The sequence below is a fragment of the Trematomus bernacchii genome, unplaced genomic scaffold, assembly GCF_902827165.1.
Source record: "Trematomus bernacchii unplaced genomic scaffold, fTreBer1.1, whole genome shotgun sequence".
Lineage (NCBI taxonomy): Eukaryota > Metazoa > Chordata > Actinopteri > Perciformes > Nototheniidae > Trematomus > Trematomus bernacchii.
Window position 1 is genome coordinate 423,150 of NW_022987876.1, and position 21,922 is coordinate 445,071.

Consider the following 21,922-nt stretch of genomic DNA (forward strand, 5'->3'; position numbering starts at 1 on the left):
CCACCAGCAGATGAAAAACACCCACCTCTCCACCTATTCCAATGGACGAGGGAACCGTGCGGCTGAGTTTCCGCCGGTCAACATGTCCGTTAAAGTTTAAATCTTCCCGACAAAATTATAAAAATGCCGGTCAAAGGTCTTCTTTGTTATTTATTTAGCTTTAAAACAAAAGAATAACGACTCTATATAATAATATAAGAATAATACACGGAGCCTCTCTTTTCCTCCCCCTCTCCTGACAGCCCGTCAGTATCTTCGTTATCAGGAAATGATCGTATAGGGCGTAATCACGGAGCCGTTTGGCCCCCCAGAGGGTTGCGTCCGCAGATCTACCCACCTTGGGACCCGTTATCGTTATCCGCGTTTCCCTGTCGGCCTCATGTGGCCGAACCGTCTACAAGATAGAGAACTGTAGCGGATACGACCCGTTTCGTCACCGTGTGGCTAGGGCCTTAGATACCTTAGGACAGGGGCGGATCTACGGGGGGGCAAGGGTGGGCAGCTGCCCCCCCACTGTAGAGCCTTGCCCCCCCAGCTGCCCCCCTAACTTTTGTGTCCATAAAACTGTACTTGTAGAAACAAACCTACACTATGTCCACAAGCTTCTCAAGCAATGAAACAAGCAGTTCATTAATTAAAAGTGAATCATTTTAAATATCATCTTAGGCCCGTTAAAAACGTAGCTACGGCCCTGCATTAAACTGCGGAGCGGCGTTCACAGACCGCGGCTCACACCGCTGCAGAGAGGGAGCGAGCTGTCCCAGCACCTGAAGGTGGATCAGCTTCCCCTGGGAGCATTTCCCCTTCCACTAGTTTTGTTTTTACTAAAGACGAGAGCTTGAAACTAAATATTAATTAAAACTGCGGTCGCAGAAGTGCGCGCAGTGATGAGCGGGCCCTCGCGTCCGTGCGCCTGTCGGGGAGGGCAGCCGGTCGTCCCGGCGTCTAGCAGACGTGCGTGAGTCCTCAGAAATGAGCCGTTTGTCAGTTCTATAATTTTCGCGTCCCAGACTCCCAGGTCCTCCGGCAGCGACCCGGAAACGGATGTCGGCGCGACGTGTCGAAGGAAAACAAATTTCTCTAAAAGCTCGCCGAGGATCGATTATCGAGGAGGCTGTCTGGAGGAGCCGTAACCGAGGATACACTGATTTAGAGGAGAGAGGAGAGAGGAGTCTCTCTGGAGGAGCTATAACCGAGGGTACACTGATGTATTCTCCGGAGTGGATTTCAGCCAACAGTGATGTTTAAAAGAGGCGTGACGCATGGCTGGAGTTATGTCAACGAAGCATAGCTCTGCAAACTGTTCCCGTTGTGATTATAAGTTATTTAAGATGATCAAATGTGCATCAGACTTTCTGCCCTTTACCGTTTGTTTACTCACTAATCACATCTCCCCTGGATGTTAGGCTATTTATTTGTTTAATACAACTGCTTTCATTGTGACGCGATGTTTACAGTGAGAACAGCTGCTGAGGTCAGTGCAGAAAGCAGAACAGTGTGTATAATATATATCGCTCAATAATATATGTAACAGGCCTACATTTCACACTTTATTTGTAGGCTTTAGGAGATATCTACAAATAAACAGTAGATATTTTTCATGAAACCATATACTGTAGTGCTTCACATAATAAAATATACAAGGGCTGTAGCCTGATATTTATTATATGCTTTAGGAGCTGTTTGTGTTTCTTGTACAATGTGTAGGTATGGTTGTGTGTGTGTGTGTGTGTTTGTGTGTCTGTTTGTGTGTCTGTGTGAGAGTTGATGTGCCAGGCAGATAGGCAGGTCTCGGTAGCTTATCTGACATATAATTGGTCAAAAATTGTACATTCTCCATTAGCTTACGAGCTCCATGTTCAAGCGATCGACTATTCCTTGGCATCACTTTGGATATTCGCTTAAATTGTCCTGGATTGGAATTTTTTCGATCATTTCCCTATGACGAATTAGCAAAAATGTGCTTAAAATGCATGAAAAACGCACATTTTTCGAAATAGCCAACTTTCTGGGGGGCGGGGCTAATCAAAAGCAATTTAAAATATGTGTGCAATCATAATAGCAATGTGGATACAGCGTTTCGTGAATATCGGCAAAACTATATCCGAGTAGTTTGGAGTAATTTGCGACATGTAAATGGTAAAAAAATTGAGTTTTCGCTGTTAGCTTACGACCTCCACGAGTGATTTTTCAAAGATGTGCTCCGCAATTAAGTATCATATTGGATAGGGACTGAACTTGTCCTGGACTGGAATTTCTCCGATCATTCCTCTAGGAGTTCGCAAGAATGTGCTTAAATTGCATGAAAAACGCACATTTTTGAAAATGGCCGACTTTCTCGAGGGCGGGGCTAATGGAAGCAAATTAGTAATATGTCCGCAATTCCATGAGGAATGTATGTGCCAAAATTGGTGAAGTTCTGAGAAACTATATGTGACTACCACACAATAGGGGGCGCTAGTGAGCAGTTTTTTTGAAAAATTACGTTTATTTTTACATTCTCGAAAAGGTTGTGGGCTTTGACGTGTGTCCCAAGTTTTGCGTTCCGAAGCACATTTTAGCACATCGTCATAAAATAAAAAGTACAGGCCACGCCCACATTTGTCAACACTTTAAATATAAGTTCATACTCACCCCCAGAGTATGTCTAAAAAATAAAAAAATTATTTCGTCCATCAGTTCTTGAGTTATACATTTGTCATGTTTTTGGCACCCCTATAGTCCAAAAAGAAAATTACTTTTTGTGCCTATTCCCCAATACAGAATAAACCTTACCACCAAAATGTGTGTTTTTTGGATACATTGTTGATGAGTTATGAGCATTTCTATCTAAGCCCGTACGTTTTGATTCATGGCGGCAATATTTATCGTGTTAACATGCTCATTTTCTACGGTAATGTGTCTGACCCTCCAACGATGCTGTATACTAAGTTTGGTGTTGAAAAACAAAAAATTGAAATTTAAGTGAATATTTAACTGTTTTTGAAATTATGCTAATTAAAAAAATGAGATATATATATTTAAAGCAGGTCCACCCGAATAAGTGTGCAAAATTTCAGGTCATTTGGAGTTACGGTGCGACTTTGTACATCTTTACAAAAATGGAAATGGCCATAGGTGGCGCTAGAGAGCATGTTGGACAATTTGAACTCATTGACTCCAGAATATTGTAGTTTTCACCGATTCTGGAATCCGTGCAAAATTATACAACTTTTGAAGTTGCCCTCAAAAACAGGAAACGCCAGCAGAAAAATAATAAGAATACGTAGGAAAACAATAGGTTCCTCGCACTTCGTGCTAGGACGCCGTTGGGTCCTAGCGCTCCGTGCTCGGGCCCTAATAAAACGCTGCCGTTTGAATCGATAGCATTTAACAGACGGTCGCTGTTTGGGGCGTCACGTACAAAATACTACACAGACAGCGCTAGATCACTTTATTTGCTAAACTATGCGGTACTATTAAATCCACGTAAATTACACATCACAGCAATGAGGCCAGATAAATTAAACCAGGATACATCCTTTACCGTCAAACTGGGTCTGAACACAGCTGCCTGTGTGCGTTTTATAAATACTTTCTGATGTTATATTTATTATATGCTACTTATTAGCTACATGGCCCTAACGTGTAAAGTTATACAAGCATTTGTACCAGTGCTTTTCACAAGTAGACTCTTGCAGGCCAGAGTAGCTGGAGTGATTCAACAACAAAAAGACATATCTGAGAAGTGATCAGGATGAACAGAAAGAGGAAAAGGAAAAGAGAGTTCACTGAAGAGACCAGGAGGGTCAGAGCAGGAAGAAGAGGAGGAGATGAAGACATTAGTGAAGAAGAAGAAATGTATGTGAGGAATGAAGATGAAGTGTCAGAAAGAGGGACAGAGGCAGGGATCAGGAGGCAGATGAGACTCCAGCTGGACCACATGGTATGTTCTTATTCTTCTTGCATACATATTCCATTACAGCAGCACAATAGCAGCTCTTAGTATTGACAAATATGTATTGAAATGTGTTGCTGCACAGGTCACCTTTAGCTCTCTTAAGAGGTGGGTGATGTCATTTGTGTACTTCATTATAACTAAGTAATTTGACTGTACTTACAGTAAAAATAATTCTAGGGTATCATGAGCATTGAGCTGTTTTATACTATATTTTAGTTTGTTTGTCTGAACACCTTGTTTCTCTTGTGCATTAAGAACACTTGTGTTGGGGCATGATTTAACAATAAATAGGTTATATATACAGTATAAAATACCACGTACTGTCCACCCTTCCATGCCACCCTGGCATGACGTCTTGCCCCCCCTTTGCCACCCTGTGTAAAATGTTCTAGAACCGCCACTGCCTTAGGATCCATCCCTGAGTAGACAGTGCAACTGTTTCCTGCTGAGAACCATGGCCTCAGATTTGGAGTTGCTGATCCTCATCAGCGACTCAAAGTGACTGCAATGGAGCATGAGATGGGCCCGCAAGTATCAGAGCAGTCGGAGCGGTATTGCAGAAGCTTGACCGCACCGTTGTGACGAAGATACTCGGCTCCGAACCGATCCAGTGAGTGCTGAAGGTTGCAGACTGATGAAGCCATCAGAACCACATCATCTGCATAAAGCACCCTACATTCCTAGTTCACTTAATACACGTTTGGGCTAACCAGGTTTGTCCAGAGGCTTCCCCTGGCACTCGACCCAACTCATCACCAGATGCTGATCAGTTGACAGCTCCCTCTCTGCACTCGAGTGTCCAAAACATACGGCCTTATGTTCGAACATGTTTGTCATGGCCAATCGATGACTAGCACAGAAGTCCAGTAACAAAGCACCGCTTGAGTTCAAATCAGGGGGGCCGTTCCTCCCAATCACACCCCTCCAAGTGTCTCCATCATTGCCCACATGTGCGTTGGAGTCTCCAAGCAGGACTAAGGAGTCCCCCTTTAGGAGCCCCATAGTCGTGCGAAGCTCTTTCGAAGGTCTCCAAGAAGGCTGAATACTCTGAATTACTGTTTGGTGCATAAGCACATACAACAGTCAGAGTTTTACCCCACATAACCCGCAGGCGTAGGGAGGCAACCACTTTCGTCCACTGGGGGAAACTCCTACAAAGCGGCACCCAACCGGGGGCTTGTGAGTATCCCCACACCTCACACCTTGGGCAACTCTGGAGAATAAATAGAGTCCAATCCCTATCAAGGAGTACGGTTCCAGAGCTGACGCTGTGTTTAGCAGTAAAATTAGCATAAATTAAATTATATATATTCACATTTTTTAAATCTTTTTAAAAGGTTGCTTTTTCGGAATATAACCAAACGTTTGTTTAATGTTGTAAAAGAGTAATCACTACCAGAATCTGGTTCAGGGTCTTATTATGATATAAAGGGCTGTTCCGGAATCTCAGGCCTAACGCAAATGCTTCACTTCAATGTTGTGCTTCAATCCTGCCAACTGATATTAAATAAATAAACAGAAATAATCAACTTTTACTTTGCATTTCAAAGTTAAATGCATCAATGTGATGTATTTTAGATACAAATGAAGTAATGCCTCATATCACAGCATATCATATAAAGTCTTATCAGGGTATCGTGTCCCATTGCTATGCACTGTAACTATGACATAAATAAAAAAACTGGGTTAATACCATTTTATATGATATATACTTTACATCAGAAAATCCAAAAAACATACAAAGGTTTAGTGTCTATTATGTGTATATTATTATTTGTATGATTACCATCACTATGGACACATGGGTGATGCTGCGAGTCACCTGTTACTAAGTGACAGCTGACTTCCAGGTAAAAGCCTCCAGTGCACTGAATAAAAGTGCTGCAGCTTTTACAAGTTGGGTCTTAGGTGGAGGGGATGCAACAAGATAATGCTTACACCCCACTGCAGCTGGAGATGGTATGTGTGTAAATGTACCTCAGCAATATGTAGCTATTCTTTAATAACAGCGTGTATCCTTTATTTGCATTGTACAAAGTCCTTGATGCAGGGGGCGATTCAATCTGCTCTTAAGACATCAAAAATAAGATTTGGAAAAGCTTTAATATTAATATGCAATACTCCAGGTAAGATATTGCTCTTGATTACAGGCTGAGTACTAATGACATGTCTTGAAATATGTTGCCTTGTATTCATCTTCATCAGAACTGTAAATGCTTCTAACCTGTGTTGTTTGTTGTGTGTCTGAATGGACATCCATGGGATCAGGGAATCCAGGGTTAGGGTTAGCTGCAGAAACACTGAATTATTGTGACAATTGTGAAGAAACTGAAATATTTATGATGAAGACGAGAACATAGAGTGTAATAAGAAGAGTATACATATATCAACATTGTAATATGATGTCAGATTTAGTGTTGTATTGTCCTGTTGTTTAATGTCTGCATTACAATAACGTGATGTCTCTTTTCTAGCTTCTACCTATTAAGTCATTGTGTCCACATTACTGATTCTTTACGCTGAAAGCTGCAATAGTTAATCGTACAATACGCAATGTTGATATAAGGTATTTGGTAATAAATATCCAGTTTATTTAATGTAGTACATGTTGCTCAGCCCATTCCTGTTTGCTTTGTAAAACCTTTTTGCTGTTATCAGAAACTTTGCAGGGACAAATGCAGTTTTACATAGACATGGAAAACTTGACTCTGAATGAGGACATTCTCCTCCTGGAGGGGTTGAAGGTCTCCCCCCAGTCCACCATCCCCTCCTTCATCTTCCTCCTCTTCATCTACATCTTTGCTCTGGTGTCTAACATCACGCTGGTGGTGCTGATCTGTACGAGCAGCAGCCTGCACCAGCCCATGTACCTGCTGTTCTGCAACATGAGTATTAATGACATTTTTGGGGCTACGATTGTCACACCGCATGTTCTCCGTGACATTTTCATTCCTCAACCAGAGCGCTACATCCATTACATCGACTGCGCCTTCCAGGCCTTCTGTGTTCACCTCTATGCGGGCACCTCTCACACCGTGCTCATGATCATGGCGTTTGACCGCTACGTGGCCATCTGTAACCCGCTGCGCTACGCCGCCATCATGACCCACAGGATGGTGCTGGGTCTGTCGGTGTGGGCGTGGGCGACCACATTCATTGGCGTCACGATTCTCATCGGCCTCAGCGTGCGTCTGTCTCGCTGCAGGAGGGTGATACCCAACCCGTTCTGCGACAATGCCTCGTTGTTCAACCTCTCCTGCGAGAGCGTGCTCATCAACAACATCTACGCCCTCGGATACACCGTGGTCATCCTGGGATCCTCCATGTGTAGCGTCACGCTCACCTACCTGAGGATCGCCATGGTGTGTCTGCGCAGTAAGAACAAGGCTCTGAACAGCAAAGCGCTGCAGACCTGCGCCACTCACCTGGCCGTGTACGTCTTCATGCTGGCGTCCGCCCTCATCATCATCACCCTGCACCGCTTCCCTCAGATGTCGGACTACAGGAAGGTGGTGTCTGTTTTATGTGAAGCCACTTTGCCTGCTTTCAACGCCGTCATCTACGGGCTGCAGATGAAACAGATAAAGCAGAGGATTGCCACTTTGTTTCACAGCAGACGTGTGGTTCAAATGAAATAAACTGATAACGCTTCTGCAGGAATCATGTTGAAAGGGCACTGTTGTTGTAAATAAAATATTTTTGCATAAAGGTGTTGAAAGATAAATAGGGTTGTCATCATCAATAAACCTTGTCAGTCATGGAAATATTTTTCAGAGAATCATGCATATTAATAAACAGCACAATTTAAAAAAAACTAGATGTGTCAGGAAAGTGAATGCATTATCAAAGTGACAAGATGAAATCAACAAAGTTAAGAGATATTGGATTAAAAATGTAGTTGAGTAACAGATTTGCAGAGTTCACAAACATATTTATTAAGAATGATAAATTATATTGACCATACTCTGGGGAAATTGCCTTTTCATTACATCTTAGTTACAATTTATTCTTTTTAAGAAGTCATGTTTGGTTGTCAAACATTTTTAGGATTGTTTAATGATGTAAACCATGACGGTTCTGTCAGAAGGTTTCAGCAAATGCAGAAAAACAAAACACTAAACGATATCTTCAAGTTCCCAGCTAAGTCCTTCAGTGAAAGCATCGAGTGTAGAAAATCCAGCATTTCATTTCATTTTTTTTTTTTCATTTCAATCTTTTATTTCGAACAGATTAAAAAAAAAAAAAAAAAAAAAAAAAAAATAACAAATGTGAAAAACAGAATACCGTATTGTTAAAATACAGTATTTATCCACATTCACGATAATATTTATATAGTCAACAAAAAAAGTCTTCATATTAATAATAATAATAATAATTAAAAAAAATCATATGTGTCCGAAAGGGAGTAGGAGGAAGCAAATGCTTATTAATTCCCACCCCTTACTTGATCAATGATTGTCCTTTAAGTCATTATGCAAGTTATTCCTACTTACATTTACATTTATACATACATATACAATAATTTCTCATCTTCAATCACCTCTCTTCATTCTCATAGTTTTCAAAACTTAATTTAAAGTAAAGTTAAACTACTATAGGTAGTAAATTATTAGCATTATCAAATTATCAAATATTCTTAAAGTACAAAAGGTTACCCCATTTCAGAATAATATATGTTATAAAACTACCACTATTTAAATGTTTGACGCATTAGGTAAAGGTGCTGTGTTCATCAGTTTAATGTTGCAGCATAAATATGTAAAATGACATAATGACTGTTAAAGGGCCTTGATTGCACTCACACACCCTTTCCAATAGTGTACAATGTTCTTTAATGCTGATGTGCACACCCAGAACCGCGTATATCTGCATATCCATGAGAATCCATATCCATGTACAATTTGACTTGTATATATATATTGCAGGCCTATATTGAATTGTTTAAACCAATGGGATTTCTTTTTTGGATTATGTCAGAAAATAATCTGTGTGTCAAGCAAACGTTTATGATTCTTAAACGTTTAGTTAAGCGTGATGATCTCCACATATTAACACCACTTTATGATTTCTGAAGTAAAAAGCTAACGTTAGGCTATAAAGGAACTACAGCACGGTCACATGACTTCACATCACCACCGCTAAGCTAAAGGTGGCTAATGTTGGGCTATAAAGCAACTATGGCACAGTCACATGACTTCATGTCACCACCGCTAAGCTAAAGGTGGCTAATTTTGGGCTATAAAGGAACAACAGCACGGTCACATGACTTCACGTCAACACCGCTAAGCTAAAGGTGGCTAATGTGGGGCTATAAAGGAACTACAGCACGGTCACATGACTTTGCGTCACCACCGCTAAGCTAAAGGTGGCTAATGTTGGGCGTGATGATGTTTAGTTGTCTCATTTAGACACTTGTTAGCAACCGCCATCTTGAAATTCACCAGTTGGGTATTTACTGACGTATTTTATGCCATAGAATTCTAACCTCTTCAGCTTGTGTTAACCACAGACCTTATTTCAGGATAACAACCAAAAACAAAAACCATTGACCTACAGACCAGGGGACTGAAGTTGACAAAATGCTGACTAATTTACGGGTTTTAGGACTCATTCCTGCATCATTACATTTATATTCAACAGGCAAGTTATATACAAATGTAAACCTCGGTATAGCTGTTATAAATAGGCCAGACATTTTTTTTTTCTTCCACCAGGCTGCAAACATGTTTGTATAGGGTTAGGGTTGGGCCTTTTACCATGGGGGTCTATGGGGATTATCTCACTTTCAGAGCCCTAAAGTGACCATTTAAAGATATAACCGGAGGTTGCTGCTTGGTCAACACACGAGCAAACCCCAAGATATTTAGTCACTTAGCCACCCTTCCTGCCAATATCTTGAATGAACCTTCATTAGATACACATAATGAAGCTTCATTGTTGCCAAGTTACCATTGACCTATCAACGAGCGATGCACCAAATAAAAGTCTTCACTTCTGGTCGGAGGTGGAGGCAGGACTGTGTCTAAGCAGCTGCTGTTAGACATTGTGCTTATTTAATGAATGTACATTCACATATCCTTTATTTACTGTAGTAGCTTATAGGATTTCTCAGTATTCAAGCTTCCTTTGAATGTTTGTTTACCCCAATTTTAACCAGCTACAGTTTCAATTCTCATGTCTTGTTGGTGTGTTTGTTTCTACCATCACTTTAATGCATTATATGAGAATGTAAAGTGTTTTTTTGTTTCTCATAGCATTGAAAAATGTTCAACAGGGATGTATCCGTCTGTCCTGGAAGAGGGATCCCTCCTCTGTTGCTATTTCCTTTCACATTTTCTCCCCATTTCAAGGTTGTTATTGGAGTTTTTTCCTGATCTGATCTGAAACCTGTTCTATGTTGAGCTTAAAATTAACACTTTGTCTTTGCAGAATCATGCATTTCATGAACTGATGTAGATGTTGACTTTGTAGACATGGTGACTTAATATGTTGTGCTTCTGTTTCTGCAAAATAACTAAATGTATGCGTCCAATTTACAGCGCGTCATTGTTATTGTGATGTGAACACATTTAGATTCAGTGTGGTAACTTTATTAAGACTTTATTTAAACATCTTCAGGTAATTCACATTTTCTCCCCATTTAAAGGTTTTTATTGGAGTTTTGTACTGATCTGAAACCTGTTATATGTTGAGCTTAAAATTAACACTTTGTCTTTGCAGAATCAGTGTCTATGTTACTGTCAATAACTCTGCAAACATGTGTCTTTTGTAGAAACGACTTTCAGGTACAACTCTTCATTGTGTAACTTCATCAAATCTGTAAATACCATTTTAATCTTTAAAAGAAAAAGGTGAATCAACCATTTTATGAACTAGATAGATAGATAGAATCGGAGGGATGAAACCCTCTTTAAAGGTCACACATGCAGAGCACACAGCACACACAGTGACATTTGGCCTCCGCATTTAACCCATCCTAGTAGTAGGAGTCTAGTACTAGGAGCAGTGTAGATGTTGACTTTGTAGACATATGAGAATGTAAAGTTGTTTTTTGTTGCTAATAGCATATGTTACTGTCAATAACTAACGACCTTCAGGAACAACTCTTCATTGTGTAACTTCATCCAATATTGAAATACCATTTTAAATTGAACTATTTCAATTTAGGTGAATCAACCATTTAATGAACTGATATAACAAAAATAACCAAATGTATGCGTCTTATTTACAGCGAGTCATTGTTATTGTGATGTGAACACATTTAGATTCAGTGTGGTAACTTTATTAAGACTTTTTTTAAAGATCTTCAGGTACATGTCTTTGATTTTCTGCAACTGTAACTCTATATAACTTTGAACATATAAAAGTCTGTATTGCCACATGATATAAAGCTATGGAAAACAGCACTTTTGGTAAAGACATCCTGATCCTAGAAGGGTTCAATATCCCCTCCCAGTCTTATATTCCTTCCTTCATCCTTCTCCTAATCGTATACATCTTCATCATGGTGTCCAACATTGGCCTGGTGGTGCTGATCTTCAGGAGCAGCGGCCTCCACCAGCCCATGTACCTCCTGCTGTGCAACATGAGCATCAACGATGTGTTCGGGGCCACCATCATCATCCCTCATGTTCTCCGGGACCTCCTGACGCCGGACTCGCAGCGGGTCATCCGGTACATGGACTGCGTTGTCCAGGCCTTCTGCGTCCACCTCCACGCCAGCGCCTCTCACACCGTGCTCATGATCATGGCGTTCGATCGCTACGTGGCCATCTGCAACCCTCTGCGCTACGCCACCATCATGACCCACAGGATGGTGCTGGTTCTGTCCGTGTGGGCGTGGGTGATCCCCCTCCCCATGGTGGGGATCCTCATCGGCCTCAGTGTGCGTCTGTCTCGCTGTAGGTGGATTATTGTCCACTTCTCCTGCAATAACGCCTCCTTATTCAAGCTGTCCTGTGAGAGCGTGCTCATCAACAACATCTACGGCCTTGGATACACCGTGGTCCTGCTGGGTTCGTCCATCGGCAGCGTCACGGTCACCTACCTGAGGATCGCCATGGTTTGTCTGCGCAGTAAGAACAAGACTCTGAACAGAAAAGCACTGCAGACCTGCGCCACACACCTGGCCGTCTACGCCATCCTGCTGGTGTCTGGCTTCATCATCATCATTCTGCACCGCTTCCCTCAGCTGGCGGCCCACAGAAAGGTGGCGTCGGTCATGCTACACGTGGTGCTGCCCGCCCTGAACGCTCTGATCTACGGCCTGCAGATCAAAGAGGTCCGGCAGAGGGTTATGGCTCTGTTTCATAAGAGTAAAGTCGTTACAATGGATGCCAAATGACACGGTGTTGATTATGTTGAAGTGACTGGATAGCAGTGTATCTACAGAAATACCCCTGACCCATAGTGTAAATCAAGTTATTATAATTGAGGCTTCAATGAACTGCATTGTTCCAAAATACATCTTATATTTCAATGTATGAATGCATTAAGGCTGTAAATAGTGATTATATCCAGAATAATATTAAAAGAAAATCTTATGAACTTGGTTTTTACGTATCGTTTCATGACTCTTATTACTCTGACAGTGTTTTCAGTTTGGTTTGTCTGTCTGTAGGATTACACAAACACTTTTAATGAAACTCAGCAAAAGTGTGTAGCATGGGCCAAGAAAGAAATTATTAAACTATACAAAATGTGATGCCCCCTAAAGTCTGAACTAGGCCTGCCATTCACATTTATTTTATTATAAATTAATGGTTTGGCCTGTAAATATCATAGTTTTAAAGTGAAAAGGCTGCACAGTTTAATAGGAAGTCATGTTACTCGTATTTATGAATCCAAAACAGCAAAACTAAAAAGTTTATTTTATATTTTCCAGAGGTGTTTCTATGTAGCACAGAAACACTGTGATCTTTAATGAAAACCGTTGAGCGTGCAGCGACAGTGTTTCAGATTATAAAAAGGCGTTGCGGAGCTCCAGGTGAGACACACACACCACAACTCATCATCAGCACGGTCACATGACTTCACGTCACCACCGCTAAGCTAAAGGTGGCTAAAGTTGGGCTATAAATGAACTGCAGCACGGTCACATGACTTCACGTCACCACCGCTAAGCTAAAGGCCAGCTAAAATATTTCCTAGGGCAGCAAATTGGTCAGGGCCGGCCCTGCTTGTGAGGAATACCCACCCGCCGCCTGACACCTTGGGAAACTCCGGAGAAGAATAGAGTCCAACCCCGATTGGATTACGGTTCCAGAGCCGACGCTGTGCTTAGCAGTTAAATTAGCATCAATTAAATTATATAGTGTTACTTTTTTTTAATCTTTTTAAAAGGTTGCTTTTTTAAAATATAAACACAAGTTTGTTTAATGTTGTAAAAGAGTAATCACTACCAAAATCTGGTTCAGGGTCTTATGATATAAAGGGCTGTTCCGGAATCTCAGGCCTAACGCAACTGCTTCACTTCAATGTTGTGCTTCAATCCTGCCAACTGATATTAAATAAATAAACAGAAATAATCAACTTTTACTTTGCATTTCAAAGTTAAATGCATCAATGTGATGTATTTAGATATTAATGAATTAATGCCTCATGTCACATCATATCATATAAAGTCTTATCAGGGTATCGTGTCCCATTGCTATGCACTGTAACTATGACATAAATAAAAAAACTGGGTTAATACCATTTTATATGATATATACTTTACATCAGAAAATCAGAAAAACATACACAGGTTTAGTGTCTATTATGTGTATATTATTATGTGTCTGATTACCATCATGTCAGGATTCGTTGAAAAAGGTAGGACCCAAATGCAGAATACAAAAAAAAGGCAAAAAGGTCAAGGAACAAAAGGCGAGCTTTATTTAAACAAAAGCTGATGACTGAAAAAACATGAATGAAAATAAACAGGTACTGTAGCACAAGGCAGCATCAAAACAAAAACTGACCGTGACCAACATGGAGGGAGACAGGAAAGACAATGAACCAACAAGGAGCACAGGGGACGACTAAATACAAAGAAGGGTAATCACAGGACAAGACACAGCTGGGCAGGGGAGGCAGAAACACATGGGCAACAGGTGAACACAATCAGACACAGGAGGGAAAACACAGGAAGGAAGACAAGACACCGGGAGAACAGAATTGCAAAATAAAACCCATGACAAGACAGACAAAACTAAGATCGTGACAGAACCCCCCCCTCAAGGGACGGATTGAAGACATTCAACCAAAGTCCAACACTTCCAAAAGGGTGGGTGGAGGGGGTCCGGAGGCTTGGAGGCCCGGAGGCACGGCAGAGGACCAGGAAGGGGTCTCGGGCGCGGACGACCCGGGGGCAAGGCAGAGGAACAGGAGGTGGTCTCGGGCGGACGGCCAGGGGGCAAAGAAGAGGAACAGGAGGTGGTCTCGGGCAGACGGCCCGGGGCAAGGCAGAGGACCAGGAAGGAGTCTCGGGCGGACGGCCCGGTGGCAATGTAGAGGCAGAGAAGCGGCTAAGGCCGTCGCGGGCATAGTCAGGGAGCCGGGCACAAGGACGGACCGGGTTCGTGGCCGACTGGACCACCGGCGGAATAGGATCTGGTGTCAGCGAGACACCCAGCAAGACAGAGTTCATAGCCGGCAGAGCCAACGGCGTAACAGGAACCAGTGTTGTCCGGACAGGAACCCTGGACGGGACATGGGCTGGTGTCAGTGAGACCCCGGACGGACAGGACATGGTGTTGGCACGACCCTCAACAGGACATGACATGGTGTTGGCAGGAAATCCGGCGGAGCAGGTGTCGGCGGGACCCCCAACAGGACAGGATATGGTGTTGGCAGGAAATCCGGTGGAACCCCCAACGAAACATTACATATTAGTTGTTACTTGTTAGACGCTTTTATCCAAAGCGACTTACATACTCAATACTGTGGATGATCCCCACAGGAGCAATTTGGGGTGAAGTGTCTTGCCCAGGGACACAACGACATGCTGACTGCAGTGGGGTTTGAACCTGTGCTCCCCCTGATCCAAACACCAACGCTCTATCCACTGCGCCACACGCCCCCCCGAAACAGGACATGGAGTTGGCAGGACCTTCAGCGGAACCCCCAACAATACAGGACATGGAGTTGGCAGGACCCTCAGCGGAACCCCCAACGACACAGGACATGGAGTTGGTACATGAGTTGGGACTAGAGAAGGGACATGAGAAGGGATTTGAGAAGGGACTTGAAAAGTGACTCGAGAGGGGACTTGAAAAGGGACTCGAGAGGGAACTTGAGAGGAGACTCGAGAGGGGACTTGAAAAGGAACTCGAGAAGGGACATGAGAGGGGACTTGAGAGGGGACTTGAGAGGAGACTCGAGAGGGGACTTGAAAAGGGACTCGAGAAGGGACTTGAGAGAGGACTTGAGAGGGGACTTGAGAGGAGACTCGAGAGGGGACTTGAAAAGGGACTCGAGAAGGGACTTGAGAGGGGACTTGAGAGGGGACTCAAGAGGAGACTTGAGAGGGGACTTGAGAGGCGACTCGAGAGGGGACTTGAAAAGGGACTCGAGAGGGGACTCAAGAAGAAACTTGAGAGGGGACTCGAGAGGGTACTTGAAAAGGGACTTGAGAGGGGACTTGAAAAGGGAATTGAGAGGGGACTTGAGAGGGGACTTGAAAAGGGACTTGAGAGGGGACTTGAGAGGGGACTTGAGAGGGGACTCGAGAAGGAATTTGAGTCGGCGGGACCCCCGACGGTGAAGGAGCTTGAGTCGGCGGGATCCCCGATGAAGAAGGGATTTGAGTCGGCCGGTACGCCGACAGGACACGGGGGTTTGGCGTCGGCCGGAGAGCCAACAGCACACGGGGGGCTGGCGTCGGCCGGAGAGCCAACAGGAGACGAGGAGCTGGAGTCGGCCAGAGAGCCACGGGGAGCTGGCGTTGGCCGGAGAGCCAGTACTGGAGCTGAAACTGGAGCCGGGACCATGGCTGCGTGGACCGGAACTGGAGCCGGAACCATGGCTGCGTGGACCGGAACTGGAGCCGGGACCATGGCTGCTGGGGCCGGTACTGGAGCTGGAACCGCTGGAGCACGGGCTGGAATCCTGGCCTTGCATCTTCCAGAAACCTTCCGGAGGATCCGCGGACCTCCCAAGGCCAGGCCTGACCCCAGGAAAGGGTTAGAGGCTTGAGACAAGTTTTCAGGACTACTTGTAAAAAGTTGTAGCCACTCAGGCAACAACTCCTGAGCCAGGGCTTGCGAGCAACCTCCTGGTGTGCCTCCTTCAAAGCAGCCACTCTACCCCGTCTAGATGAGGCGTCATACCAGGTATAAAAAATGTACTCCAGAGAGTACCCAAGACGTCCTGCCTGTAGAGCCAAAAAATCGGAATCTGCTGAGTCCAAATTTGGTTGGTTCATTCCGTCAGGATTCGGATATATTATTATGTGTCTGATTACCATCATGTCAGGATTCGTGGAAAAAGGTAGGACCCAAATGCAGAATACAAAAAAAAGGCAAAAAGGTCAAGGAACAAAAGGCGAGCTTTATTTAAACAAAAGCTGATGAATGAAAAAACATGACATAAAATAAACAGGTAGCACAAGGTAGCATCAAAACAAAAACTGACCGTGACCAACATGGAGGGAGACAGGAAAGACAATGAACCGATAAGGAGCACAGGGGAAGACAAGACTAAATACAAAGAAGGGTAATCACAGGACAAGACACAGCTGGGCAGGGGAGGCAGAAACACAAGGGCAACAGGTGAACACAATCAGCCAATCAGACACAGGAGGGAAAACACAGGAAGAAAGACAAGACACAGAGAGAACAGAATTGCAAAATAAAACCCATGACAAGACAGACAAAACTAGAATCGTGACACATCACTATGTCCATAGTGATGTGTCACGATCTTAGTTTTCTGTCACGATCAGATAAGTCTATGGAATCAGATAAGTCGAGACTTATCTGATTCCATTCAAAGCTTCTCTTCTTATTATTGAAATTTAGCAGGGGAAAAAAGAACATACCTTGATTGTCGCTATACACACATGAATGATTCAACTTCAAGATAGAGCCTTTCATATCCTAGACCCAGACATAAACAGTGGACGGTGACTGGCAGGTAGAGGATAGATCTTTTCAAATTATTCCTGCAGTTCACACTTCTGGTTGAATTTAAAAATATAACAATGACACATTTATTGCAAAAAAGGTCCAAAGGTAAAATACTTAGAAGTGGAAATAGGAAAATCCTTTGTGACAGACGCAAAACAAAAGTTAGAACATCAAAATGTTGTTAACACAGAGCACACTTCCTTTACATGAAATAAAAACAGGTGATTTAAAACAATCCTTATTAAGGGGTAGTTAAGCAGACCCACGTCACTATTATTTGTTATTGTATTACATTTATTTTGATTTTAAACATATTTCTTTCTAGAAGTTGAAAAACATTTGCAGTTGAAGCACTCTTAATATTGCCCTTGATTTACCAAAGGCAACACAAAATATACAGACACTTTCTTTAAATTCATTGTGGATCTGCACGTTCATTTTGGTCTTTCCTAGTGTGTGACAGATCCATCCAAGGGGAGGATCCAGGCAGGCATACCCTGCAGCCAATGAACATGAGGAATGCCCTACGGAAGGAACGGTTGAAGAAACCATATAGGAAGGGATTTAAAGAGGAGTTGATATATCCTAGCCACAAAAAGATATCCCAGACAACCACCTCTGTGCTGTATTCAATAAAAGGGTCCACAATGTTGACTGTAAAGAAGGGCATCCAGAAGATTAGGAATACTCCCATGATGATACCCAACGTTTTTGCTACCTTTCTTTCCCTCTTCATAGTGTTTCTGTGTCTTTTTTCCTTGCTTGAATCCTTTCCAACTCCAGAAGCCATTTGGCTTTCCATGGCGCTGATCTGCCTGGCCTGCCGCTTGGCAGCTTTGAAGATCTTCCAATAAGCGATTAGCATGATAGCCATTGGCAAGTAAAAGGCTACCAAGGAAGCCATGACAGCATAAATGCGATTGACCAGGAACACGCATAAATCTTCAGGGATCAGGATGTCCACACCTGCCACATGAAGATCTAGCATTATGGGGCAAAAGGAGATGAGCATGGGAACAGCCCAACATACACAAATAAGGAGAGCTACTCGACTGTTGGACATTTTTAAAGAGTAAACTAGCGGGTTGCAGACAGCGTAGTAGCGGTCATATGCAATGCAGCTGAGATGGAATATAGATGCAGTGCAGAGCATGACATCAAGGCTAGAGTGAAGCTTACAAAAAAGGACACCAAAGTACCAGCATCCCTCCACCGTCCGAATCATACTATAAGGCATCACTACCAGGCCAACAAGGCAGTCAGCCACTGCCAGGGACATGACGAAGGAGTTTGTGGGGGACTGCAACTGCTTGAAGTAGGCAATGGACAAGACCACCAGAAAGTTTCCCACCACTGTGCACACAATGCCAACAGAGAGGAAGGCATACAGAAAAATGCGAGAAGCCTGGTTCCTAAATGTAGTACAGGATTGAAGTTCAATCTGAAGAGATGTGTTAGCCTTTTCGAACAATTCCAAGCTGCCGTTATCCATGGTCTAATCAAGCCTGTCAAAACACATAGATACAGTTGTGAGAAATTACTGTTTCAGTCTGATTTAGCAGATTAAGTGAGGCATTTTATCACAGTTTGCCTACACTGTTGTATGGTACATTAACAGCGAAATATTTGACGAACCACCCAGAATTGTGTTTGTTATGACCCAATTGCTGCTCCATGGTTACTTCTCATTAGTTAATCTCTAAGTGCATTTTAGTTCGATGAAGGAATCACTAAAGTCTGTGGGCTTAAAAATACCATGTTTTAGTGGAGTTGCCTAATCTAAAATGCCATCTCTATGCTTTGTTTATGTGGCAGTAGCCGCAGAGGGGAGGATAGGTGAATGTATTTGTTAAAGTTGGTTTGATTACACCATTCACAATTCCGACAATGCCACCTTGGGTATTTCACCCAAGGAAATATTAACACTTTTTTCAGTTATAGAGTGGACACATAGGTTTGAATACTAATGGAGCAGGAGACGTGGTTTCAATTTATCAAAAATATACCATTTTATTAAGCACAAGTCAATAGTTAAAATGTAGTTCAAAACAGTCGCACAGGGCTGTAGCACAAAGGGAAAAAATGAATTAGGGGCTGAGGCTTACCAGTGGGGGGATAGGGTCGACGAGTGAGTGGAAGGATCCCCAAACAAACCAAACTTAAATCACCCCAGTCATACGTGCAGGAAATCAAATCCCGGGGGAGCACATCACACACAAAAGAAGAGAGGAAAACCACCACCTTGGACACCAGCACCACCACCTTCAGCTCTCAGTAACTAAGTAGGGAAACAAAGAGGCAAACACAGTTAATGGGGGCAAAATACGTAAATCAAAGTAATAAACAAACACAATATCAAATATGTTCTCATAAACAGATGATAACTGTTGGGGAAATATTTTCCAAGGCCCATAACTTTGACCCAGTTTATCAGTTCATACTGTCCTGACTGAGCACACACACCTGTAACCTTGGCTGCTGTGCTCTCAGTGTTTTGTCTCCCTGTTCCAGTCTGTTGGCGTCAGCTGATAGAGGTGTTATGATTCTATCTTGTTATGCACAATGTTGATTATTCTCTCAGAACTAGCTAAACACATGGGTCTGAGGTAGAGTTCTTCAGATTTGACGTGGCAACTCTACCGTGAAGTCAGAACCTCTGGCTCTTGGACTTGTGATGTGAATTCTCCGGCCGAAGCTCCTAAATAAACCATCAGTGTTTGACATCAAAGCTCCAGCTCTCCCCATGTCTCCTTTGAGTCGGTGACTCCCACTGCATTGCGACACAGAAGTTTCCCCCACAATAACAATTGTGTAAACATTTAAAAATAGAACAAATCACAAGAGAAAAGGTTCAGTCAAACAAAATAAACAATTAACTAGAATAAAATAAACAAGCTAGTTTAAATCAAGTTGGCCAAAGTAAGGACAAGTTATAGAGGGAGTTAGCCCCAGAGTTCAGTGACTTCCACACTTCAAGTGTCGGCCCAAGCAAGGCAGCAGGAAGGCGTGCAGTTAAAGCAGCACTTTACTGGTGAGCGAGCATCCGCAGTAGGCGACGCAAAGCTGGCCAGAAGCAGCAATCAGAAGCAACGATTATGTAGCGGTAGCCCAAACATTTAGGCAGGATCAGCAGCAGTTGTGACGTTACTGCCGATAAACACACTTTCTCCGGTGAAGCAAAACAGCAGATGTCCCTTAAACATTGGATTGGCCCTAGGTTTATGAATAAATACAAATACAGCGTTAATATCAATAAAAGTAATGAGGTGGATTGACTAAATAGATCGCCGTACAGCGCACATACCGATCAGGCTTTCCTATCGATGACGCCGAGAGGGGAGAGCTTCACGCTCTTTATGGCTGTGTTGACAGGCTGCACCGGGAGGATCCTCCACTAGGTGAGGCAAAGCAGGGCTAAGTATCAATACGCTGGCAAATTGCAGAACCTTTCCTGAAGCGAGCAATGCTACTGCAACATACCTGCACCGGTGGCGGAAGGAAACACGGCAAACACGCAAGTGGGTCGGGTCTGTGTACCAACAAACAAGAGACAGCCAGCTAGAAACCTCTGCCCTTTTATAGGGTGCCCCCTGGTGGTGATATGCTCACAAGAGCCAAACGAGGAGAATAAGCTTTACAAGGGATTAGGACTCTCATCCTGCTACACTTAGAAAGAAAAGACAGGACACTTCCGGTTTGATGAGGGAGTGAGCAGACGTGTGTGTGGAGGGCTCCTGACAAACTTTTCTATACCTTTCAAAGCCGATTTTGTAACCGATTCAAACCACGCTCATATTTAAGGGAACTATGAAGTAATGACTAAAGGGAAACAGAAACAGCCATCGACATCAACCACACAAACAACCAGAGCTGCGACCACAGCGGCTAAGATAGCAGCTAACATGGCTGCCGCTTGCCCGGTTACCAAGGGGGACCTGGAGGCTCTTCTCAGCAAACAAAGTCATAGTTTCAAATCCGACATGTCCGACAGTCCCAAACCATCACATTCCAGGAGCGGGTGGACGACCTCGAAAACCGGTCCAGGCGGTCCAACTTTGGGATAATAAACATACCCGAGGGGCGCGAGAGGGGTCAGGACCCGACAAAGTTTGTGTCTGTCTTGATAATGGAGGTGACGGGTCCCGGTGTTCTCAGCAGTCCTCCGGAGATAGAACGAGCCCACCGTTCCCTCGGTCCCAGACCGGGAGACTCCAACAACACGGGGAAGCCTCAGGCCTTTATTGTCAAATTTCTCAGTTTGCAGGAAAAGGAGGCAGTCTTAAAATGGGCCAGACAACACAAGCTGTATTACGGCGGCACCGAGTTGAGAGTGTATCCTGATATCAGCACTGTCCTAGCCAAAAAGCGAGCTGCGTTCAACCCCATCAAGAATTCTCTTTACCAGAAAGGAATACAATTCCGCCTGTTGCACCCAGCTCGTCTTCATGTTTCATTCAGAAATGACGATTACTACTGTCCGCAAAAAGCCCAGGACTTCTACAACGAACGCATTGTCCCGCCCGAGTAGTGGGAGGCTGTGGAGCAGGGACTTTCTCTGGACTGAATGCACGGCAAATAAACACTCACAAACGGACATCTCAGGAAAGGGTGAAGTTGAAATGTTTAACCTGAGTCTGTTTGTATTAAGATATCCTGATATGGATCCACCGTGAGGTATGGATGTTGTTATCCAGCATGTGCACTAGCTTTCCTCTGTTGTTATGTGATGTTTACTGTGGCCACTTCCGGTGTTAAAGAGGCACGGTCCGGGGGAAACAAGCCTTGCTAGGAACCTTTTTTGTTTCATTTCTGGTTTGTGCGGTTAACTTTATATTGGCTACAAACAACACTAGACTGTTTACTCTACATGTCA

At 43.4% G+C, this 21,922-nt stretch overlaps 3 protein-coding genes across 3 annotated transcripts; 2 read left to right on the top strand and 1 right to left on the bottom strand.

The window, feature by feature from the left end:
- Positions 1–6,633: 6,633 nt before the first annotated feature.
- Positions 6,634–7,578, top strand: LOC117469494 (putative gustatory receptor clone PTE03). The gene has a single exon (XM_034113917.1). The coding sequence runs from the start codon at positions 6,634–6,636 to the stop codon at positions 7,576–7,578; it is 945 nt and encodes a 314-aa protein (XP_033969808.1).
- A 3,755-nt stretch (positions 7,579–11,333) lies between these two features.
- On the top strand, positions 11,334–12,284 carry LOC117469505 (putative gustatory receptor clone PTE03). The gene has a single exon (XM_034113934.1). It carries the CDS (start codon positions 11,334–11,336, stop codon positions 12,282–12,284), a length of 951 nt encoding a protein of 316 aa, XP_033969825.1.
- Positions 12,285–17,464: 5,180 nt separating this feature from the next.
- LOC117469506 (5-hydroxytryptamine receptor 4-like) lies at positions 17,465–18,541 on the bottom strand. Its single transcript, XM_034113935.1, has one exon. It carries the CDS (start codon positions 18,539–18,541, stop codon positions 17,465–17,467), a length of 1,077 nt encoding a protein of 358 aa, XP_033969826.1.
- Between the last annotated feature and the right edge of the window lie 3,381 nt (positions 18,542–21,922).

Excerpts from the sequence above, each read along its gene's own strand:
- LOC117469494 (XM_034113917.1), top strand. The coding sequence starts at position 6,634 with ATGGAAAACTTGACTCTGAATGAGGACATTCTCCTCCTGGAGGGGTTG.
- LOC117469505 (XM_034113934.1), top strand. The coding sequence starts at position 11,334 with ATGGAAAACAGCACTTTTGGTAAAGACATCCTGATCCTAGAAGGGTTC.
- LOC117469506 (XM_034113935.1), bottom strand. The coding sequence starts at position 18,541 with ATGGATAACGGCAGCTTGGAATTGTTCGAAAAGGCTAACACATCTCTT.